The sequence below is a fragment of the Dermacentor variabilis genome, chromosome 9 (assembly GCF_050947875.1).
Source record: "Dermacentor variabilis isolate Ectoservices chromosome 9, ASM5094787v1, whole genome shotgun sequence".
NCBI lineage: Eukaryota > Metazoa > Arthropoda > Arachnida > Ixodida > Ixodidae > Dermacentor > Dermacentor variabilis.
Window position 1 is genome coordinate 65,685,288 of NC_134576.1, and position 25,476 is coordinate 65,710,763.

A 25,476-nucleotide genomic window follows, 5' to 3' on the forward strand; every position below is an offset into this window, starting at 1 on the left:
GTTTCAAACGGAAGTGATGTACGATCGTTGTTTTTCTACTATGTGATTTAAGCACATACAACTGTGATCGATGCTATGCGAAGCAGTGTACCTACCAAGTTAACGAAACGACCATGAGAGCAACAGGACGTAGGCGGCTGTTTCATGACACGCATGTCATGACCTATGATTTATTTCGTCATACACTTTTGCGTTTCATGACCCACATGACACGCAGTTATACGCACCAAGACGTAGGCAGCTAACGTTTGTGACGGGGGCATATGTTCGCCAAGCAATGCTTCGCACATAGAAATGACACCAACCCACTTGCAAACTACGACGTCGAAGTTTTTCAAATCCGACAGATCGTCACCCTCGACCACTCTGACTCTCGATTTGTTATGAAGCCCCGTAGGGCCTTCCAAAAATTGCCATGGCAGACGGTGTTTCACGTCGTCCCGGCGGGGTATTGGGAAAAGTTTTCAACTAGCAATAGTCCCTCAGTTACAACTTCATTGGGTACGACACCGCCTCTGCGCAAAGCTGACAGGTCCACTGTTTCGATATGACCCTATTACAAAAGGCCCCATTTAAATTTCAAGTTTTGTTCTCGTAAATGTTGTGTTTTTCTCAATAATTCCTCAAACAATTTAAGCAACTTTATATTTTTCCAGTAAGGCGAACGAATTAAACCATTTCTTTTATTAAGGTTAACGATTGCTTTTACACATTATTCGAAATTTGTTATAGTGCTTGCATAAAAGCAGTCTGCAGTTCTGTATAAAAATATTTTCAACATGTCTTCATAGGTGGCGCCATGGGGCTCCTAACGCCGCCGGTTGCTTCTGACGGCTGGATAATACCCCTGCCACACGGGCACAGAAAATGACATTAACTTCCTAATGCCTTAATATTTAATGTCATTTGCGTGGTGCCACACGAGCAAATCAAATGTCATTCGCCTTAATGCCATTTGTTATTTAATGCGTTCGCCAGAACTCATTCGACTGAAAAATGCGTACTCTCCACGCCATAGCTTCGCAAGCCACGGCGTCGAGAGTACGCATTTCTTAGTGTAAGTAACGTATTTGAAACGTTCAAACCTGTAAGAAAACATTTATACATAGCTTTCAAGTACAATCAGCACTTTTACGAGAAGAAACCTTTTGATTTATTGTAAGCAATCTTTGAGAACACAAGGATCGTTGCAGTTAGCGAAGCTGCATAAAGGGTTGGCAACCTGTGAAGCAAACGAAAGTCACGTGAGGATGGGTTGTTTTTGTTGTGGCACGGTGGCCTTTCGTCGTTCGCACGCCGTTCACGTGCAGTCATGTGTGCACTCTGTGTTCACGGACTCCACGTGATAAAATAAAATGGAACGTCCCGTTTCCCGCGCCGCTTGGACTGACGAGGAGACAGATGTACTAATAAGGCTGTGGGAGGAGAACCTGGGCGGTCTTCGCGGCCAAAAGAGAAATGGAAAAATATATCAAGCAATTACAACCGCGTTGGCGAGCTGCGGAATTGTGAAGACGCGAGCGCAAGTCCATTCTAAAATGGAAAACCTGCGGAACAAATACAGGTATGTGTCTTGTTCTTCCACGCTTATGTAGCAATGAGAGTTGCGTAGTGCACGAGGCACAGGTGCGTGTGCGTCTATGCGAGGAGGATGTAGCCTGTTCCGGGGATGTTCGCTGAAATGTGGTGCAGTCAGGGAAACACAGTAAATATTTCGGAAAGCCCGTACACGCCTACACGGCGGATATGAAATACTACCAAATATGTTCTTAGAGCAACAACGAATTCGGACTTGTGTTCGGAGTGTTCTGAAGCAGCGAAATGAAAACAGTGCTCGTCTATTATGTGGGCAACAGTAGTGCAGTTATGTTCCCGTCAGCGCAATGGGTATCGGTAACGCGCATGTAATGCAAGCGACCTAGTCACGAAACTTTTGTAGTGTGCCGTCCGCTGTTTTCAATAAATAGTTCGAAAGCGTCAGCGCCCATATAATGCCCTATGACAGCTAAAATTTTGCAATGTCAGTGTGCACATGCATGTTTTATGGCTTCTGTCATTTTTTATGAATGTCTTTTTCATTTTTTTACATACTAGATGGCACACGAAAAACCGAACGACAGGTTCCGGAGCCGTTCCATGGAAGTTTTACTGGAAAATTCACAAGTTCTTAGGAACATTGCGTGCTAATGATGCCAGTCTTGCAGTGGAAAGCAGCTGTGGAGAGCTCACAGTCTCCGAAGTAAGCATGCACGGATCTTTCAACACCCTAGGTTGAATTGTATCGAACTGTTCAAAGTGTCAGCTGGGTTCTTACGACCATAAAGTATACATTCAGTATCTGTGATTGGATCTCTTCATGTCAGCAATGCTTTTGCAACCTTTTACAGATTGTTCGAAGCATGGAAACGGGGGAGCCATGTGAGGAGCCATGCGAGTTATGGACATACAACACTCCATCAGACAGCCTGGAACCGCCAGGGAATGACGAAAACAGCCCACCATCATGCATTCTCTATGAGGCAGTGCCAACAGCGATGGATGATAGGGTTGCCCAGCATTCCACAGACCAGACATGCTCCAACCAGCCCACCCCCAGCCGCTGTACCCCTCCCAGATCTGCTGCAGGCCAAAAAAAAAAGATGCAGGGACGGCGTGCTGGGGGAAGTTGTCCCGGAACAAAAGAAGTTTCGGACAAGCTGGTACGACTTGAAAATGCAGGAGCTTGAACTCTATAAAAAGCAGCTCAAGTTGCAAGAAGAAGCAGCAAAGCGGGACACGCAACTTATTGATGTGTTGAAGGATTTTTTTTCCCGTTAAAATATTCTCTGTGTGTGTGCTTTGTTTTTTATTCCAATACCTCCACGGCCCGAAGGTGTTGCAGAAAATGTTCATTATTAGAAGGTCAATAAAGTTCATAGTTAAAGCCACTGAATTTTGTTTATTTCACTTGTCAGTCATGGCCTCTCACAATGAAGCAGTACATTCAATAGTCGCATGACCCAGAATGAAAGACAATGCAAATGTTACATGCACTGAAATTGACATGTTCAAAAATAAAACATCAGTACAGGAGTTCACACCTTCCTATAAGAATATGTGGTTTCATAATTGCCTACAACAAGCCCTTGTGCATACAAGTTCTGCAATTGCGAGGTATGCACAGTGGTGGCTGAAATCTAATTACAGCCAAAAAGGAATGGAAGTTTGCCCGACAGCCTTGCCAAAGTATTCTGCACAAAACGGGAAATGCTTTATTTGCTTTTACAACAAAGGAGGCCACAACAAGATACTGTGTCCATGTACAACGTAGCGGAAGCAATGGTATGACCTGACCACTTCGTTAAAATAGAACCAGTCGAGTACAGACTTTTAAATCTGTTAAAAGACATGTTTTTGCAGCAATTGAACACGCATAAAAGCAAGACGGATAAAGACAACACGGGTGGCACTTCCAACAGTGGTCAAACAATCTAGTTTCTGATTTATAGAGCACAATAGATGCATCGCTAATGCAATTTGTACCTTTCTTTTTTATATAGTAAGCTTCCATCAGCTCACATGCTGTTTGAACTCTACTTCTGCCAGGAATCATAATCTCAGGAAACAGTGGTTTGCACATGCAGGCCTTGCAGTGCGCAGGCAAATGTACAAACCACTGTTTTCTGAGATTAGGATTCTTGGCAGAAGTAGATTTCAAACAGCATGTGAGCTGATGGCAAATGTGCCACGCCATCTTTCATTAGATTTAGTTTGTGTGCCGTGGCTCGTTCATTTGTGCAGCGTCCAGTCTGTCCTATATAGGACTAGCCGCACTCAAGGGGAATTTCATACACTACGCCTGTAGCGCATCTCTCGTAGGACGTGCTATGCTTCTTGCCACAGCCTTGCTTCTTGCCACAGCCTTGCAAACAGGTCTCCTCGTGTGTGATTTTCGAACAGAGCCGACCCAGTTTGACGGGGGCAGAAAAGGCAATGGGTACGCCATACCTGCCTGCCACCTTCTTGAGGTTATAACCTCAACGTAACATCACTAAGGAATCTAAGGAACATAACATAACTAAGGAACATAAGGAATCACTGCAGGTCTTGCGGCTCTGGCTCTTTCTTTCTCCCTTGTGGCGCTGGTACCTTTAACCTTCCGTAAAAGGCTTTCGGTGACTGAGGTCACCAACGAGTCAGGGAACCGTGCCTCTTTCAGTCGCTTAATCTGATTATTGAACGAGGCCTGCATCGTGTGTGTACACGATTTTTCGACACGTTAAAGAACCCCAGGTGGTCAAAATTTCCGGAGTCCTCCACTACGGCGTGCCTCATAATCAGAAAGTGGTTTTGGCACGTAAAACCCCAAATATTATTATTATATTATACGATTTTTAGCGGGCAGACTCCAGGCAGAGCATAGCAATTCCACGCTTGACAATTTTGGAATGGCATGAATTATACAGCAGCAACCCTTTCTTGGCACGTGGGAAATATTGCCAACAAGCTTGTCCGTCATGAAAGGTTAATCTTAAATCTAAATATTGCAGGGTGTTACACTGTGGCACTTCATGCGTAAACGAAAGCCTTTTACCACTGTCCATAAAACTGTTTAAAATATCATCGCAGCGCTTCAATGAGCCTTGTCTGTTAAAAAGGATTAAAAAGTCGTCCATGTATCTAAAAACTTTTAAGATGTTTAAAGTGCTGTCCCGTCTCAAAGCCTCTTCGAGCAGGCGGTCAACACTAGATAAGAATATGTTGCACCGCAGCGGCGCAATACACGAACCAATGCGTGTGTGTTCAATTGCGGCAAAAAACGTCTTAGCAAGCACCAACTAGGTCAACAAGCAGTTCTGTTTCAAATCTGTGTTTGTACATCTAAGTAAATTTAAGAAAAAGCAATAAAAATGTGCTATAAATGGCTGCCTATGTAGATACAAGTCAAGTGTCCTAAAAGCCGGTCTAGCCTAGATGGGCGGGCTGCTGGCTTTTTGAAAAAAAGTGCTTTGCCAGTGCCACCCTTACAGCTTGGCCATTACTGGCACATGATTCCGAGCTGTGAGAAGGCTGTTCATGGGTGGCATCCCACATAGCTACTTCTTGCTCCCACTGCTGTTCTACTCTTTCTTTAAAATTCTCACATACATTGTGCAAAACACAACACGCCCTTATAACCAATCTGGCAGTATCGAGACTGCACTCCATGCGCTTCATTACAAAGCGAAATCTGGCTTTCATTCGGCCAAAAGCATTTTCTACAATTCTTCTTGATTTTGACAAGTTGTAATTAAATGCATATTCAGGTGTGTTGGGCAATGCATTTGCGTATGGCTTCTGAAGGTTAGACGTCAGGGAAAACGCTTGATCACATAAAATAATAGGAGGTACATGAACATCTTTGATGGCAGCTGTCGGATGTTGAAACGAATCACTTTCAACTAGCTTCCGAAGCGCCGACCTGCCATAAACAAATGCATCATGGCAACGCCCAGGAGAGCCGACATTGGTATAGCAAAATCGGTAACGGTGGTCGACCACTGCCAGCAGGATCATACTGTACCTGCAGGAAGAACAAAATGAATGTTCAAACAGCGATCAAATGCAAAAAAATTCCAAGCATTCGAAAATATGTTCGCACTTCAAAGAAACCAAATTCTACATAGTCAAGAAACTATGCAATAGTAAACAACCGCTGAGAGAAGTTATTGCTTTAAAAGTGTGAGGGCATAGTCTAAAAAATCTCAACTCACCACCCCTTGTAGTTGTGGTAATCTGAAGCATGTTCTTTCGGTGGTGACACCGGGAAATGACACCCGTCAAGCGCACCAACGCCTTGTGGGAACTCAGTCATAGCAAAAAACTCCCTCATGTGGTCTTAAATATCTGCGGGTGCAGGCATCTTGATCCAGGTTTCCTCGAGGTTTCGCAGAACAGCTGCGCAAAACTCCTTATATATTTTGTTCACTGTAGAACGGCCAAGAGAAAACAACTCTGAAATCGTTCTGTCTTCCGCAGTTGAACACAAGCGGTAGAGCGCGACGGCGACTCTCTTTTCCACAGAAATGGCCTCGGTCATTTCAGTATCTACACGTTGCAGGTCACTGCGACAAGACTCCACGATGTACCTGAACGTGGCTGGAGAAACGCGAAAAGACTTCTTGAAGTGCGCTTCTCCCAAATTAGGCAAGGTGTCCTCAAACGACCGCTGGCTGCGAGGAAAGCGCCATCGAGCTCTGGCTGTTCCGCTCAAAATGGTAGCGACGGCAACCACGTTGAAGGTGTTCGAAAACATCTGAAGCTCTACGTCGCGGATCTGACGTCTTAGAGCTTCTCTTTGCTCTTGGAGCCTGCGATGTTCTGCGCGATCTTTCGCGCGGAGACATATCAACGCAGCTGTCAGAAGTTGTGCTCGACGAACTTCCTCAGGTCGGCGTTGCAACGGTCTCACTGCGGCAGGCGCCATTTTGTCTCTGGGCTTCGGATTTGACATACATTGGCCACAGTTGCTATGGCCGATTCTAAAAGACAGCAAGAAACTCAAACTAACTGTGCCATAGTATGCTTAGTTTTATATTTCACTGTTTATTACGGCAGTTTAACCTTGTAAATGCATATCTATTTTTTAAATTTATACCCTAATATTGCGCACTTCAGAAGACGCTGTCATCGACATCATTGGGTCAAATGTCATTAAATTTGGTCGTGTGGCAGCTCTGCCGAAAAAAATGTCATTCGGGAACTTAAGGCCTTAACTCCTGAATGCCATTTTATGTGCCCGTGTGGCACGGGTATAAGTCTGCGTGTGGTAATGTTCGACCACTGCAGTAAATTTAGTTGAATATTTAGGAAATGCACTGGTTCTCTCACATGTTGAATCATTAGCTCCTGTTTAGCCACATTCGCCGGCCAAGAACCCGGAGGATGTTAACTTGACTGTCTCGGACCAGTGAACAAGGGGCAAGTTTTCGTTCTCATGTGCGTGCTTGCGGTGTTGGGCAAACACGCAAATTAGCGAATGAATCGTCCACTGCGTCCGGAAGGGCCTCAGCAAGGCCGTCCGTAACTGTGTGTTGTCAGTTCGCTGTGGCTTTGCCGTTTGCAGTCGATTACTTTTCGAAGCCCCGTGCAACTCAGTTCGGGGGGCGGATTGTTTGGGTTGGTCGTCATCTTTGAATAACCTGCCTTCTCTGCTTCATTTCACAATAAAACGCCATGGTCTTGTCATGAACGAGGCTGCAAATTCACATAAGTTATGTTGAGAACAATAACGTGTTGGCATTGGTACGCTCACGCGGTGCGGCAGGATGTTTCATGCCTGTGGAAAGGCGCCCGGATATAACACGTGCTACGTTTGATACGAAGTAAAGGCTGCAGTGCGCCTTGTATCGGCATTTGGCTGGCCATATTGGAACTTCAGGCGAATGTGACATCAAAATTGAGAATCATTGCACCGAGACAAACGGCAACTGCAGCTCCAAAGCTAACCATTACTTCGCTTCACGCGTAAAATATCGCGCGGCATATCCGCCCAGTCGAGCCTTGGGTTTGGACGCAGGAAGGAATTCTGAAAAGTTCCTTGGCGCAGATCGTGCTGCCACACAGTTTGTGATGTGTTTGAAGACATTTTTCCAGCGAACCTTACAGCTAGCAATTAACGCTTGAAGAAACCCGTCTCTATGACATGTCGTATGAACTGCTGTGTTCATTCAAACGCCGTCTTTGAAACTGTGCAGTTGACTTGGCGCCATGGACGTCCTAGCCGAGAACAACGCCTGCGGCCAGGCGCTCCTGCACTTCGTCTCCAGGGGCAACGCCATCATGGCCGAGGTGCTGCGGCTCTCGGACCTAGTCCCATCCATTTTCAAGCTTGACAACCGCAAAGACGTGGCCGAGTACGGCGTCCTCCTCGACTGCAGCTACTTCAAGGTCATCGACCATTTCGAGATCAAGATAAAAGCAAACGGTGTAGGGATACGGCGCTTCACTGCCGTGATGCAACTCCCCTTGTGGTGTGATTTTTGAAATCTAGAAGTAATAATATTTGGGGTTTTACGTGCCAAAACCACTTTCTGATTATGAGGCACGCCGTAGTGGAGGACTCCGGAAATTTTGACCACCTGGGGTTCTTTAACGTGCGCCTAAATCTAAGCACACGGGTGTTTTCGCATTTCGCCTCCATCAAAATGCGGCCGCCGTGAAAAATCTAGAAGCACAAAGTAAGCTTGTGTAGAGGCAGAGTCCAGAGACTTGAAGTGGCTTGCTTTCTAGTGGCGTGCAGTTTGTAGAAGCTGCATGCATTGGCCAACCTCACCTTGCTCTGCCTTTAGAATAGACATTTCTTTCTGGTTGAAGCATCTTAACAAGCCAAAAAAAGCACTAGAAATCTAGCATGTGGCATCCCATACATATTGAATCAATGAAAGTTGCACGTATAGACCATACCTGCCAGCTTGCCTGAATTTAGCTTTCTTTTTTTTTAAGTTTACAAATTTTAGCTCATCCTCCATTTTGCTAATGTTGTGTCAAGCTTCGCGAGAAATAAGGTGTTAAAAGATGAGGTGGGGTAATATCAAAAGAGATGCGTGCAGAAAGATGTTTGGTTGCTACCTGTCCCATCGTCATTGTGGCAGCACAAGAAGCCACATGTCAGAGATTTACTTTACAAACTACTACAAACAAGTCTATTGCGACAAATTCCTCAAGCAGGCCAAATCGGCAACAGCAAAGTTGCTGAAGAAGTCACAATGTTCTAAAAACAATGTGTTTATTGTCAGACTGTGCTGTTTAAATTTCCAAGTTCCAATTTCCAAGGGTTGTCTCTGGCTGGATCCAATGCTTTGACAGGGAGATTTGTTTTCATCAAGGCAAAAATTATGTGACTTGTCCAGGCCTTGATGAAGACATCGAAACATTGGCTCCAGTCTAGGGAATTCTCCGTTTTGCCACTAATGATCATCTGCAATTTGTCTATTGCTGCTTCTGATACTGGTCATTTGGAAGTTGTGGCATGGAATGTAGTGCCTGTGCATATCGCAGTGCCTACTCAAGATTTGGTTTGATTCTGGTGGCATTCTGCGCTTGTCTGTAGACATTAATATTTATCTTGAAATGTCGGTGCTTGACTTTCTGTGTAGTGGCACTTTAGGGCGCCACATGTCAAGGTGGATCCCATTTTGCCCCTTCATTTGGGCAGGACCTTGTTAGTGTGGAAAATACACTAAATGTAACCAATGTGTGCAACGCGTTGCACAATTGGTTACATTGTTACGTGCACAATTGGTGCAGGTACGCTGGTACCAGTTGCCTAGTTGTAGTTGCCTAGTCACGGTGGCATACATGGCAATGATCTAGCAGACGCAGCTGCCTGATCTGCCCATGACGGCGTCAACTGCGGTGCCATTCCTCTTTCGAGAGCCGACGCAGCGAAAAAACTTTCCGCACTTGCGCGTGACCTGACATTAGCCCAATGGAATTCATCCAATTTCACAAGTGCACGCCTTCATACCCTAGCTGGACCCTAATTTACAGCTCCGTATCCCACCCGAGCTTCCACGACGTGACTGCACCCTTCTAGTCCGTCTATTGCTTGAAGTAGCATTTTCCTTTCCTACTCTTTCCTTATAGGAATGGCCAGCAGCCCACTTTGTGACTTCTGCGGGTGCAATGAAACAATCGAGCATGCTCTTTGTCAGTGCTCTCGTATTAACCCACAAAGAGCGGTCCTTTCAGCCACCCTAGACAAACTGGACAAGCGCCCAATGTCAGAAAACAAGATCCTTGGAAAGTTGCCTACGCGAACATCAGCGCGATCTTCTATGAAGGCGCTGCTGCGATACTTGAAAAACACGGGACTTTCTGACGAATTGTGACTGTACACTGTGGGACGTAGGACTGTATGGTGACACTGCGTAAGTCTAGGAACGTCTTTGCGGGCAGCGTGACAGTGCGCACAGAAACAGTTCGTGTGTACGTGCGTGTGTGTGTTTAGGTTTTTCTTTTCTTTTTTTATCCTTCTCTCTCTCACCTACTGCATCCCCTTGCCCCACCCCCAGTACAGGGTAGCCAACCGGAGATAATCTCGGGTTAACCTCCCTGTCTTTCCTTTGCCTTTCTCTCTCTCTCTCTGGTACCAGCAAACCACACAGGTTTAAACTGAGGCATCTATAAACTGCTTATAAACAGTGTTTATCATAAATAGCTAACTCATTATATAAGGTGTGAATGACTAGCATAAACGGGCACTTGTGGTTTTCAAAGCACCTCAACATTACTGGGAACCAGCAAGCATGAGACGCAGCTCGGTCACTATACAAGCTTTGTTAGCAGTAAAAGGCACTGGTGCTGGCACCATTTTGCAATCGCTGCTTACAGGTTTATCTCGAAGCACTAGGGAGCTACTGGAGGCTAGTATGCAAGTGAAATATCTTAGCTATTAAATAAAATGTGCTAGTGCAAGGTAGAATGTGCTTCGAACATGGAATAGTTCATTTTTCAGAAGATTAGGACTTCCCAGCTTTAGTGGTTAGGTTGTTGTTCATTATGGACCCAGAGATGGCACATTTGTGGACTTGTTATAAACGGTGTTCCATGCTGTATACAAGACGATATGCTTGTTGTAATCACTAGGAATAAATTTTTGTTACAATTTCCCGGTTTCGCGAATACTTGGACGAAGGCATCTACGTTGAGCAGTCTTTAGAATCGGTGGTTGTCAATGATGATGGCAAGCATCCTATGGTGAGTGAATGCCGAACTTCAGCAGATTTCCAGAAATGCAGCACTTGACCACATGTGGTGTAGAAAGCATGGCAGTATTCACCTAGCATGTCCTCAGCTGTGTAATTGCTGCCTGTGTAAACAGCCTGCAAGAGCAACGACTTTGAGATACGTTTCTGTTGCTCTGAAGAAGAAGTCTCTGGGTACTTTATTGGGACACCACTTATTAATTTCCCAACAGATAATTGCGAACAGATGAACAAACGCCAACAGAGATTTTGGACCCGGGGGCGCACACGATTTTCAAACCTGCTGCTCAGGTACCCACTGTGATGTATAAATGTCAGGCTACGTGTATTAACTGTTATAGAATAGTCGTTTGCAAAAGAAAATGTTGAAATATAGTTGCTTTTCATTAATTAGATGGTTCTTGCCATTATATGGAATTGGGATTAAAGATCATCTGCAATGAAATTTCATACAGCCTGCATGCAAAATTTGACACTTGAATGAGTGGAGGCATCATGAAAAACTAGAATAAATAGCTGTTTCTGATGCCCATACTTAAGGAAATTAGGCAGATTCCACTTTCTGTGGCAGTCAAAGTTATGCAAAGCATCTTGCAGGCAGCTGGCTACGGCATAGACCCTGCATAGGCATGGCTTGACCAGCTCTTTGACTTTCTCGACAGCTTCAAGCAGGCGCTCATTGTGGAGCTCAGACATGCTGAGGGTCAGAAAGAACGAGGTTTTACCTAGCTGCTCAATCATTGCAAACAGATTCCCCTTCCACTGCGCCAAATAGTACCACATTAGTACACCATCTTCAAGCTGCTCAAGTAAACATCTAAGGAATGCAGTGCCTGGGTTGATGCATTTCTTGATGAAGCTGCGTTCTCCCAAGAGCTTCTTTGTGAGTGTCAGGAGCAGGCCGGCATGGACGGGGTGGAAAGCTCGCTATTGAATCGCTGTTCACGCAGAGAAAACCACCGTCCGGTATTTCAGAGATGACATACCATATGCGAGATATGCGCGCGAGCTGGCTCGGTGCAGGTAGTATGCAAGAATCGGAGGTGAGAGTCGGATGACGGAGCTAGAATCACGATGATGCCACAACCACGCCGGTGACGGTGACATGAGCTTATACCCACCAGCCCAAGTTGGTAGGCACCGCCAGCCGCGCCAACGTAGGAGGCTTGACAGATAGATAGACGCATTACAAATGCCTGAAATTCGCAAAGAATGCTTCATATTAAAGAAATGAAAGAACGCCGCCTTTACCACTCGCTGGAATTGGTGCATGAGCTAGAAAACATTACTCCGCGGCATGACCTTCGAGATGCATGTTGTGTCGCTTACTATCCTTTTTTTCCGACCACGTTGCGGCACGCCGACCATAATAACCCCTGTCTTGCGCTATGTGATTCCAATACATGCCTGCAAATTTCACAGCCTTTTCAGACTACCTATTTTGAAAGTGAAAACATTTCGGGTTTGAAAAAAAAAGTAAGCTAAATTGATGAAGGAAACATTCATTGACGTCAGCAATGTAACACATCCAACTACGCTTTGTTGGGATCACAATTACGTGGACGCTGTCGGTGTTACCATGAGACTCCGTGCATTATTTTCTTTATTGCCGGTTTTGACATTATACACAAACAATACTAAAAAAAAACCATAGAGAAAGCGTGTCTGTAAGAATATTTAGATTTATGTGCTACGTGTGCGAGTTACATAGCCATACTGTTCTTCTCACTAAAGTTGCTCATACCAGGTCTTACATTCTTGACTAAATTGTTACTCAGAATTTAAAGAATGGCAGCGCAAAAATATATGTACGAAACATAACACTGACAGCGGATTCCCTTTATCTTAAATCTTCTGAAACTAATAAATAATAGAAGTGTAAAAGAGCATCAGAACTGAACGCTGAAAGTGGTATAATTATAATGGCACGGCTCTTTTAGGCCAAACGATCTCCGGGATAGGCCCACGGAAGGGGTTTGAAAAATACCCGATAGTAAAAATAGGCATAAGTCGATCAGACATGTTGCCTTCACTAAATAAACATAAAGGAAGTTGTCCATGGCAGGATTCCAACAGAGCACACCTATAAGTACAGCAGCTCAACCACTTAACCGTTAGGTCACTGGTGCATGCCTGGTGGCCTACCATGAGGCATTGACCGCCTGAAAGCCAGCGCTTTGAAACGCTTGGCGCGTTTCATGAACACTCCATGCAGTATTTCGCCGTAATCGATAATTGCACGCAATAATACTTAATTCCTTAGTTTTATATATGTTTCCTCAACAACATTGCTCGCTTTAACTGCGCGATTTTCTTTTGCGTCCGAATTTGAACGACAGGCGGCGAAAGATGTCTAGGCGCGTTCGTGTTACAGTCGCACAGACTGGTGCACAGCAGCAGCCGTATTCTAAGACCTCAAGTAAGACAATTTTTTTTGCCGGAAAGAATTGCGAAACAGTCTACGCAAGCTATGCAGAGAATGCATATCCTGTCGGCTTATGCCATCGTTTCCCCACACGCAGTAGCCAAGGTATGCGGCGGCTAGAATAGTACCCTGCAGGTGCGTGGTTTCCGCAGCAAAGTACTGCGTCCCTCAAATCGCACAAACATGCTCCCGCGCGTTGTCAGAACGCCGGCCTAGAAGCTCAGGCAAAAACGCTAATCGCAACGAAGCAAGGCGGGCCCGCATACGCGCAAGAACCACTCCGACAGTTCGTTTCTTACATCGTGGCCCAGATGCTGAAACAACGGGCTGCTGCGTGTGTGGAGCACGCTGCAGCTCGACGACCGAAGCGCCCGTAGGAGGCGGCGTGGGCAACGGGAGGCCGATGCTAAGCATGAACGGCGACAAAGCCCGACAGTACGAAAGCGCAAAGCTAAAACACATATTGTGTACGCCGTAGGCGTGCCGCACTACGCGAACCTGACGTCAACGCAAGGCGACAACGCCTACAAGATCTCGTAGTTCTAACCGATGATTCTCGCGGTCATCGAGTCCTCTCTGTTATTGTTTCTACACACGCCACACCACGCGCGTTTACTTAGTAAGCATACCTTTACTGTCATTCATACTGCCATTACAACTACGAGCCTTTCCACTTCGTGTGATATTCGAATATGCTGCTATGGCAGTCATTGTTGCTTCGCCGTTATAGCGAAACTGAGATGCTTTTTATACACGCAGGCGCACTGGTGAACTCCGGAATACGAGTCAGTTATGACAGCCTTTACTGACTAGCCAGGAGTGACGTAACACAGATCTACATGTCCAACGCATGACGACGTTTAAGATTTGGAAGGCGGGATCAATGGCTACTACGCTAATGGCCTTAAAATTTCCCCGTAGAAAAGACATTTCGAATTACACGCATTTCATCGCGATAGCACTTATACAGACGCTAGGCGCTTGCGCAGCTCGAGCGCGGAGGGTTACAGGGTCTCCTGGGAGGCGGAGTGCAATTTCGCTACCAAAACGACGAACCAAGGTTGATGCACCGTCAACGCTATGCTCAGTCGCATCGCCTAAAAGCAGCCTTCTGCCATCCGTTGCCGACGTGAACGTTGCCCCGTGAGAGGGAATAAGACTTTATTTAGTATCGAAAAATGTGTCACCTTCTGGGTATTTTGTAAATGCAACTGCGGATCGCCATCTTGTCAGCACCCACTACAAGGCTAGTCCCTTTGCTGAGGACTGCCAGCTGTCTGCTTATGAGTTTGGTCGAGTCTGTCACCTCTCATCCTCTATTTTCTCCTGTCCACTTTCACTTCCCTACTGCCCATCATATAATCACGCTGCACCCCCCTTTCTTAAGGGTTAGGAGAATTGATTAACGAGTATTAATTAGATACTGGAGAGCTTTAGTGTAGCGTGAAGGCAGCAAACTAAAGAATTTAGTGTTAGCATTGCGTGATCCAGCCTGCGCATGCTCAGTACGCTGCCGACGCTGCTGCTGTTGTTTAGTGTCCAGAAGAGTATTGTTCTACGGCACATGTTTCTCAAGGAAGTGGAGACAGCATCGCATACATGAAAATGTACGCGATGCTTAGGCGCACGTCGAAGAGAAGCCGCTGCTGACACAAGAATTACAAAAATAAATTTTCTTGTTTAAATATCAATGGCTTTTTTAAATTTCTCATATGTGTAACAGACATGTAAGGCTATCCGTGTATCACATATACTTTTAGGCAGGACACCAGAGCTACTTTTTCTTTACTTTGAACAGGTAGCCCTTGCAAGGAATTTAGAAATTCAGAGCTTTTCCTCCGGGTGATTTATTGGGCCATGCTATGTAAACCGAGCGGCCATTCTGTTTAATTTGTGTGCTCAAAATTTTTTTGCGTTCCGATAAAAAATTGAAGCTACACATTTTTACTCGCTGTTACCCATGCTAAAACGCCCGAAGTATTCAAATATTTGAGAAATTGGCTATTTTTGCCATTACACCACTTCACTGTCTCACCAAGGACACCACTTGAACAGCTGGATTATAGAATGTGCCTTTGAAAAGAAATGTTGATTGTTGTCTTCCAGCTCAGCTGGGCAAAAAGGAAAACTGTGGGTAAAATGATAGAAAATTCCATGGAAGAAAAATAAGCCTGTAGAATGAGTCTCTAACTTCAGCAAACATGTCGGATTTCTTTTAGCTATTTCTGTAATGTTCGAAAACAGGCTGGTAGATTTGGCGTGGAATGACCCAATACAAAACAAAAGAGCCACGGTGTTCGGAATGGTCCGAAATGTTCACGTGATCCTGTTAGCGCTACTGGATGCGCTTGAATAAGCTGTATGTGTATGTGTATGCGTGTGTGTGCTTTTAATGAATCGGTAGCCGTCGCACCGGTCTAGCTCAACGTCCCTGACTTATTGCCGGTTATAGTATTTAGCGATAGTTGTGCTTCCTCTGCACGCGAGCCGATGGTATGCAGCTCTCGCCGATAAACTCCATTGTCAGCCGCGTATTAGAATACTGACTGGCATGACGTCAGATTTCAATATCTATAAAAACTAATCATCCTGATCTTGAACTATGCGTGGTGGGGTCAACAACACAGGTCTGCGGATTCTAGCCCACTTGGGCCCATAATCTCCGTCGCGTGTATTTGACTGTGCCCCAAGCCAACGCTCACTAAGACCATCACACAGAGACAGAGAGCGAAGCTCGAAGAAAGCACCAAGCACACTGAAAGCGTTTTATTGTCGAAGACGTCGGTGTGATCGAACTGTTATAACCCATCCACCTGATGCGCGTGAGCCGAAGCTCCAGCGAGCCAAAGAGAGGTATTTATTATGATAGAAAAGCTGAGAGGTCGGCCCGAATCAACGTAGTGGCCTGCTACGTGGCGTTGGGGAAAGAAGAAAGGGTGTAGGCAGATAGAATAGAGAAAAGGTTGATTATGGGGATGAAGATGGTGGTGAAAATATTGCACGCTCCAAGACTCTTCAGAGTCTCTTGTCCAGTCCCCTCTCATACAAAAAAATCGTTCAGAGCCATCAGATTGTCAGGCTGATGACGAGAACCCAGCGAGCCAAGGGTGCACAACATGGAAATGGCGCCGCTATATAGCTGGACGACTCCTAGCGGCAGCGAAACCATGACAATGTAGTGACCCTTGATTTAGCTCGATAGCCATCTGGGAGGCACTCGGCCCAGTGTACGATCACACGCACGAGTTCAGCCGCGCGTTGTAGTGTAGCCTGCCAAACAGGTACAACGAAAGGTCGCACGCACCCAGCATGGATCTGGGCCATTGGTTAAGGCCAGCAAGAGAAAGGGGAAAGCAAGAGCCAGAGGTCCCTACGCAATGTTTCGCTAACTGCCCGATAGTTTAAACCCGCGCCCACCTTCCCGCTAACGGCTCGAACGGCAAGCTTGGAGGAGGCGCGAACCGCCAGCCAGACAAATAGATGGAGTGAGCCCCTGGTCAACTCGGTGGTGCACGACATTTCGTGTTTTGCGACCCCGCTGCTAACCCGCGCCTCTCGGACGTCAGATAAATGAAAGGCGACGAGTCCGCACGAGCGAAGTGGGCACCGGTGAAGCCGCGTTCCAGACAGCATTGCCTCGGTCGAGCTCTGTTTAGTCCAAATGAATTTCCTCCCTTTCCCGAAAATATTCCGTACCGTACACCTGTTCAAGACGCGTTACCAACAAGCTCACATTGCTACCTTCGCTTACGGCGGCTTTGCCTCAGCATGCCTATACCTACGGTGGTGCATCCTTTACAGGAGTGTAGTGCATTGGTAACATTGGTAATACGCCCGTACCGTTGATTTAACCTAATCTGCTACTGGTTCACGCTCTTCGCTTTGTTGAGCCCTACAATACATTACCATTATTTACTCGCTACAGTGCTCGTGGGGCGCAAGGAAAACCTTTCTTCTCTTCTTTATTTTTGGTAGTGAATACACGAAACCCACGTACACCAAACGCGTGTGTAGTGAGCTAAGAAGACTTTCCCCCATAGTCTCAAACAATCCTCGACCCGAAGCTCTTCCTCCACTCTACTAAACTGAGTACAGCGCCACAACTTGACTGAAGAAGACGCCGCGCTTCTCAAGAATGGTGTCAACGCAGCGCAGTGACCACTTCGGTCGGCTGGCGGCGCTACCATCAACTTTGTTGATCAACTTCGTTGAGTGGAATGACGTTCTAGAATAACGGGCGCTTGTTTTCAAACAACCACCCGTGAGACGCCGAGAAATTAGGCAAGTGTGGATGGGCAATGAAAAGTCTGAAGCGGATGTGCTGGAGGTGATACAGTGCGTTTACGCTGTCGGGTCAAGACACACATGCAACGCGCATTGGGTGGCCACTCTGTAAAGGCCAGACCAGAAGAAACGGTTCTTGATAAATTTATACGTCTCGTAGAGGACAAATCGAATAGGACTTGCTTCTTCATGAAAGGCAGCTATAACGCAGACAAGGGCGGAAACGAGATGCGACAGGAACTCACTCGCAGTCGGTTTTGTGATAAACGCAACAGTAGACTTCATCCTCGTGAAACCTGGAGTAATTCAATGGCCATCACAACCTATTTTCGTGTGCGTAGTGCAGAACTGCTCATGCGGCGAATGAACCGACGGTAGTATGTGTCCTCATATTTGCACGATCTCGCGCCAGACGTCAGGTCTGCAGATCTGGCGCCCGGCCGGTTGAAGTGCACTCTGGCACGACAGGTAGGCTGCCCGCTCCTGCCGCCGCCTTTCTAACACCAAGCGTGGTGATCGGTGTCTGTAGTGAAGTAACAGCCTTAAAAGCTTGGCGTAGATTTCTGCGTGGTGTGTACATTACAGGACGCTCACGCTGTCTTAGAAGGTATATTTTATTTTTTTATTAGTATACGTGAAGGAAAGTAGGTAAACGTTACATAATTGAGCCGAATGCAAGCTCCAGCGAGTGGGCTATAAAGAAGTAATTCGATATCGCCTTTATCGTGCAGTACAGAAAAACAGGATAATAATGATTATGATGATGATGATGATAATAGCTTGTGAATGATGTCGTGCATGGATATAAAAATTGCATAACATGAAAATTATGAACTCTGCAGATGGTAAACAAAAACATTCCATGATGGTAAATGTTGCGTAGGACTAAAATTAACATGGTTGTAGGCATCGCTGTTGCCTAGCTTTTAATTACGCCCTTCACGCCACATAGAATGATACATTCGCGTTTGATCTGCTTATATTATTTATGCACAACAAAATCCTTTAGAGGAAGTTTTTTTTCGTACAAGGCATGTCTAACAAACCTCCAAAAGTTGTCGTTAGTTACGTGGCAGGAAAGCTACTGGGCTACCACCTAGCTCTCTCATTTTCAAGGTATTAACTCATAATATGTTCGCACATTTTCAGAAGTCTTGAAATGCAAAGGTTCTTGAATTCCGTTATGTCTGGATTAAATTCAATGGCGTTTCGATTATTTCGGCTGGCGTTTGGATTAACCTGAGTGGTGCTTGGATTAAATTGAGTGGCGCTCGGATTAATATCACTGGCACTTGGATCAAATTGACTGGCGCTTAGATTGAATTGAGCGGGAAAACCTGTAGTTGCAATGTGCATATATTAAGTAGTTGAAGGTGGACGTGGTAAATACAGTGATTCCGGTAGAGGGTGGCACTTCCTAAGATGTGCAATTTGTGCTGTTATCGCCTGGCTGTGTGCGGCATGTGACGTCACGATAGATAGGTGGGCGGCAACTGCGAGCGCCAAGCTACTTGTAACACGTGACCCCCCCCCCCCCCGGAGTATGTTATCGGCCAGCACAATAAACAGGGGTCTCTTTCCTTTCGTCACCTGAAGTGCGGCTCGTCGACTCTTCCTTCCGAAACGTATACGCGTCGCGCTCGTATGCAGTGTCACCACAGTTACACCGTTATTCAATGGTAGTAGAGACGAATGCCGAAAGCGATGAAAGCGGGCCATATGCACAACGTGGTTTGTCCATGGTGTTACGCCAACATCATTCAGTTCTTGCAAAGTGAGCATTGTCATTACGGGCAATTGGCTCGTCAGCACTTCGGAGCTACTGGGCAGGTATTGGGGAAAACACGGGAGGATCTCACTCGCAAGATTCCCTGTAGGCAGCTCACTCCTGCAATTCTTCCTGGATCTTGCTGCGCCCGTGCCTGGCGTCACCAGGATTATTTTGACATAACATGAATTTGGTTTCTTTCATGCAATACCCTTTACGTGACACTCCGCTAGGATTCCTAAAAGGTTATGAATGAGAACACTGATGTTGTTGGACTCATCACCGGTTTGTGCTTCATTCGCTATAGCAAATAAGTTGCATGTTTTGGTCGGGAAAGGGGCGCGAAGGGCATACTTAGCAATACAGATAGGAAAAGGAATGAAAACCTTGGTTGACGACATCACGACAAGAAACTCCCCTTAAGAGGCACCAAAGAGAAACTACAGGTGAGTTGTATTATTTCAAAGCCTTCTTTCGATACTTTCTTTGAGTTCTTCTTTTTCGAGAAAAGGACAATTAATTATGAGTAAAAGGAAATCCCATACTTTATGTTCTTGAAATTCTAGTTGAACTCTGAGCGAATATACGTTATCGTGACCTCAAAAATGCCAAAGCTTTCTTTCTTCCTCTTGGGGTTGTGTTTACCTAATAAAGTATATTTAAACATATCTAATTAGTATTGGGCTCCTTCCGCACCGCACCATGTTTCTTTTTTTATATATGCGAAAGCGTCAAATGGCCCATTGAGCGAAAAAGCCCGCAACTGTAGTAGAAGCGAAACGGCACCTAACGTCCCTCTGGCTGCGACGCCGTGCTCTGAGCACGCCTGGACAAATTCCCATTGGCTGTGATCCCTTGTCACGAATGCGACTCCACGGAGCAGATTGGACGAAAGGGAATACCTTCTGCCGCCATAGCGCGCCAGGTGCTGCGACAGAAGAGAGGGCATCGCTGCGACGCCACGTCACCCTCGCGCTCCCTCTCTCTCGGCAACTGGAGTGCTGTCCGTATCTCTCTCTCGCTCACTCCACTAGGCTTAGCTGATGCGCGCGTCTGCCGGCCTTTGCGGCCGGTATTGCTTCCCCGCTCTCTGTACGCGTAGGATGTTGGTGGCACGTGGCATTGGCACCGCAGGCTGCTGCTGGCACTTGCTGACTCGGATAGCACATACCGCTATGATATATTACACGCAGTGCAAAACTCGAAGGACTGCTAAGCCGCGTTCAAACTAACAAATTGCTTTTGCATTCACAACTCATAAGAAGTGCTCAAATTCGCTCAGATTTTTTTTTCTGAATTAGTCGTGCGAAAATTATGAATGCGTTTCAATTGCTTTTCAACACAAAGTCTATTGAAGCCTACAAAGTGCCAAAAGAACGATAACATAACTAGTAAGGTTAACTTTTGTAAGGATAGGCTATAGGCACTTGTGAAATACTGTGAAAATTAATTCGTTTTGGAAGTGCTGGGAAACGTCGCCACTCACTTCTTTTTAGCGTCTTCCCTGCCTTGCGAAGTTTTCTGTCAGGATAAGGCGGTGGCTATTTTGCTGTTGTGCTATAGCGTAACCTAATTGCAGGCATTCCTGTTATTGCTGCTTTGTATCCCCTTCAGAACTCACATTCAGAAATATTTGCAAACGAAATACGCACACAGAAACACGGAGACCGTGAATTGTTTCTTAAGGACACCTTTACTAGCCGACTATATCAATTTTCCTGCTTTTTTTGCTCTTCGTCGTCGGTTCGGACATGACTCACTCGCCACTGCGCTGCCGCTATCTCTGCTATCTGCAGCACGGCGCGTCGCGTGATAGAAGCAATGGAACTTGAAATCGAACATCACGATATACGGGCCTTGCATTGCCTGCGCGAAGTAAAATCGAAGAGTGTGGTGCTGACGGTGCGCGCTGTGCCGTGAAGTTAATAATAATAATATTTGGGGTTTTACGTGCCAAAACAACTTTCTGATTATGAGGCACGCCGTAGTGGAGGACTCCGGAAATTTTGACCACCTGGGGTTCTTTAACGTGCACCTAAATCTAAGCACACGGGTGTTTTCGCATTTCGCCCCCATCGAAATGCGGCCGCCGTGGCCGGGATTCGATCCCGCGACCTCGTGCTCAGCAGCCCAACACCATAGCCACTGAGCAACTACGGCGGGTGTGCCGTGAAGTTGAGGAACAAAGTGTGGCACTCCCGGGGGGGGGGGGGACTAGAAAAAGAAAGGGCAGTCAAATAAGAGATCTCCACAATATCTTCCCATCCTGACTGTACAGTTTTATCAGCCGAACGAACGAAGCGCTGAACCAGCCTAGATGGAACCCTTCTGATTGCTGAACGGCCATCTGCGAGCTACTCACGCTGGCGATAGCACTGGGAAGTCGATCTCACCGTGCAAATATCTCATTTGCATTGGCTTTAAAGCGGAGGTCACGTGAAAGCTGACCCAGCCCTTCTACCGACCAGCACAGTAATTGTGAGAGCAACTTTCTGGACAGTGTCGGCAGCAAACATCTAGGCGATTCCGATGTATGCTTCGCTTCCGACCGACCTTTGGGACCTCCAGGCCGGTGGCGATGAACCGCAGTGCGTAATTGCTTCCTCTGCGTAAAGTGACCACTGGTACGCTTGCACCCGTGTCTCCTCAATTTGATAGCGTAGCCTGCAAAAGGTCTACTTAGAAATACGGCAAGGGCAGTGCAACTCATTATCAGTCACTTCTTCGAACGCGTATCGCACTTCCAGCTGTGGTCTACGCCGAAAGAGCAACGCCAAGCAGATGACGAAGGCAAGCAATAGCCTCCGAAGAACCAACGCACGCGCGCGCGACGCCCGCGTGTCTCCGGGATCGCGCGACCGGCGCGCGCGGCCAGGGTCGCAAGCCAACAGCCAAGCCACAGCAACGGAACCCGATCCCGATCGCCGGTTCCTACGACTGGTGCACTTTGAAGATGATTGACAGATGCATGACGTATTCATAAATTGCGATACCCCCGCTGCCTCTGATGACTTGTGACGTAACCAAAATTTTGGCCAATCATGTGAGGCCAAACGAACGGTTCCCCAATCGAACCGTTATAAGATTCGGCCCCAGGCTGTGCTCGGAAATGCGAGCGCAAGCACGTAGCGAGCCGCACCAATCCAACTCAGAACAGACGACCAGGGGTAGCGCGGCGCCGCCGATTCGTGGCACTAAGCTCAGTGTTACCAAGTTTTATATGAGGAGCTAAACTCCCTTACGATGGTAGCTGCGCAACAGGGCAATGCGCGGGCTGGTGTTAAAAGTAAAATGCAATAGTTACTTGTTTGAATGTTACACAAGAAGTGCATGACTGTACGCTTCTTGTCACCATGCTGTACGATATCTGAGTGACGGAAATCGGCGCCCAACAAAACCAGGAAATCTAGCCAGCAGACGGACTGCTCGCAATATGTCGCATTTGCACACGAGAGAGATTCATTTGTGATAAAACAAGAATGAAGTGCGGTTAGTTTACCCAAGCACAGTGAACAGCCTGCCACACGAGGAGATATCTATAACCGCAGTTCACAGGGTTAACCGCGGTTAAAGGGTTCGAATGTAACGCATAACGGCATTTCTGAAGTCTCGAAGGTGAGGGGCGGACGCAAATGAGGACTCTTATTCCGAAGGATTGTGCTGCTGGAGAGGCATGGCTGTTGCGCAGAGGCGAGCTAGTTGCTTAGAGAACGCACGGGTGCTAATCGGTTCTGCTGAACAAGTTCCTATAGCTGTCATTAAATATAAACGGCCCGTTTTGTGCAGTGTATAAATATGTTGACTTGATTCAAGTTTTTTGACAGTCTCACCATGTCTGCAACGCAATAAAACTGGGTGCCCATTGTGGTACCATACTTGTCTTCTTCAACAAACACAGCAGATCTACAAATATCTCTACCTGTATGTAAGGCATGCCGTTCCTTTAATTGCTTCCTTATTGTCCTTATGATAGTGCACCGGATAACAGAACTAAAGCAGCCGCTTTTAATACAGAAGCTGCTTAGTTGCGCGGACGTACAGTTTGGCACGGCATTACATTTAGGTATGAAATATTAGATAAGCGTAACATGTTCTTCTCAGAAATCAGACTCGAGAATAATTTCTTTCGTTTACACCCCTAGAAAAAAGCCGAAAGGCGCTGCTGTCTTCTTTTTTTTAAAATTAAACAACATTCTCGCATTTTACGTCTGGCGATATGATTATGAGGCGTCCTGTACACTCCTCACCGCGTGGGGTGAGAAGTGTACAGGGTATCTAAACAGAAGTGCACGAGTGTTTTTCGATTTATTTCCCATAAAATTTGGCTGGCCTTATAAAGCATGTTTATTTTAATAAAAGCCGCTAAAAGCTGCCAATTCGACCTCACGGCCCAATTTGCGAAGTTCATTATGAACGTCTTTCAACACAACTTCGGCATTCGTAATGCAATGAGACATCGCGGTTACGTCCTTTTGTTTAGTTTTGCTGCGGAGCGCACGCGTCCGAGCAGCCCGTTTGCGCGCAGCGAGGCGTGGTTTCCCTAGAAATGTAAACAAGAGATGAGAATCGGCCCGACGTGATGGCGGAGCAACGCCAACTTCCGGCTTCACCTAGCTTCACAAATAGTGACATCAGTTCGATTCGCCTGCACCACTGTGAACTAGTTCACGGCAGTTCACGAGAAGTTCATAAATTGTGCAGCCAAATTTCTGATGTACAGGCCCAGCGAGACACTCGAAACGAATGCAAAGGTGCGGACGCGGTGCAGTCGTTATGTTATGTCAGACTAATGTGCACGGAGTGTGTAAGTTTAAGAGCTCCCTGAACTGCAGGTATCATCGGCTTCTGGGGCGTAAATGCACACCACCATCCCCACACCCACTTGCGTATACACATCAGACGTCCGTAAGCGGGGTTTTAACGGCGCTCGAGCCCGTGTAGTGCATCGTCTGCTGCGCTGCTGCTTCGCACCTGTACGCCTGCGCCAAGTAGGCACAAGCTGTGGAGTGGGTGCATCAAAATCATGGAACAGCCCTGCACCTTTCCTGTGCCTTTTGAAACGAACGGCGTGGTTCAGCGGACGCCATTGCTACACCGCTGAAACGAATGGCATGGTGCAGCACCTCGTGAACTGGTTCAGGTGGTGCAGGGGAATCGAACGTACCCCAGGGCAGTTTCCTTTCCTCCATGGGCTCAAGTGTCCACTCTTGTCGTTTATTATGTTCTATATCTAACTATGGCGCCTAGAAAATTGGCTAGCCTGCCATCCGCCGACGGGAGCGAGGACCATTTAGGAAGGACGGTGGTGGTGGCGCATAACTTTTCCTGCGGCGCTTGCACCGCTATTCGCCGAGCGCTATCACGTGGTGCGAAATGACGTCCAATGTTGAACTGCGCCGCTGCGAAGCCAACTTTACTGGCCGGCGCCGAGTCGTTTTCGTCAGTGCCATCGAAATTGCAATCAGCGGACTTTCGGGTGTGCGTTGCACGAATCGGCTCCGGGTTGCAGCTACCGTTTTCGACGATATTAAGTTAATGACTTTCGTGAAGACAATGAGCAAAACGAGAACAAGGCGAAAGCGAGAGCCAATGGTTCGACAAGTGGACTTGCCGTTCTTTTAAAAGGACAAGTCCACTTGTCGAAACCATAAAGTTTACAACTCCGTATCTCAGCAATGAACAAATGATATAACAATTCTGCGAATTGCATCTGATAGCACATCTAGAGCGGACAAAATTAATATGGTACACATTTATTACACAAAGGGCACGGCAGCTGGGCTTGCGCACAGATGAATAATCCGCTTGTCGTTTTCGTGCAGTTCATCGCCAGCCTGCTGGTGATACCTGTGGTAAACCAGCAACCATGTCAGCACTTCCCAGCCACCCATGTGCTACTGCTGCAGAATGACAGTTCTTCGGCGCCTCTGATACTGCAATCTTCGGATGGGTTCTGTGACGTACCATCGTCAACTCCTAGCGGCAGCAACAGTGCAGTGTTCCAGTCGTGCGTAGCGGCGCTGCGGGCGTCCTGAGCTATAAAAGCTCTCGCAGAGACATCACAACCCATAGGGCACGGCAGCTGGGCTTGCGCACAGATGGATAATCCGCTTGTCTTCCTCGTGCAGGTAAGAAAGCATTTTGGAAAATGCTTTCGTTCTAGCGAGCATTGTCTTCTCGTGCTGCCGTGCCCTGCGGAATTTCTCGATGCAGTGTTTGACGTAGTGCACATAACAAAGTTGCTATTGCATGCCGGCGATGTTGAAACTAAG

General features: G+C 46.7%; 2 protein-coding genes and 1 non-coding gene across 3 annotated transcripts in view; 1 reads left to right on the forward strand and 2 right to left on the reverse strand.

Moving 5' to 3' along the window:
* Window positions 1-25,239, forward strand: part of LOC142558388 (uncharacterized) — an 85,353-nt gene extending 60,114 nt beyond the window's left edge. The window contains exons 2-3 of the mRNA XM_075670530.1: window positions 7,716-7,971; window positions 25,027-25,239. Of these exons, the coding sequence (XP_075526645.1) occupies window positions 7,729-7,971; window positions 25,027-25,239 (456 nt within the window). The 5' untranslated portion in view covers window positions 7,716-7,728. The remainder of the gene's footprint in view (window positions 1-7,715; window positions 7,972-25,026) is intronic.
* Window positions 389-527, reverse strand: LOC142558653 (U4 spliceosomal RNA). The gene has a single exon (XR_012823067.1). It is a non-coding gene; the product is annotated as a U4 spliceosomal RNA (small nuclear RNA).
* LOC142558038 (uncharacterized) lies at window positions 4,901-5,592 on the reverse strand. The gene has a single exon (XM_075670204.1). The coding sequence runs from the start codon at window positions 5,533-5,535 to the stop codon at window positions 4,945-4,947; it is 591 nt and encodes a 196-aa protein (XP_075526319.1). The 5' UTR covers window positions 5,536-5,592; the 3' UTR covers window positions 4,901-4,944.
* Window positions 25,240-25,476: the final 237 nt, after the last annotated feature.

Bases quoted from the DNA above. Each gene is read 5' to 3' on its own strand.
- LOC142558038 (XM_075670204.1), bottom strand. From the start codon at position 5,535: ATGATCCTGCTGGCAGTGGTCGACCACCGTTACCGATTTTGCTATACC.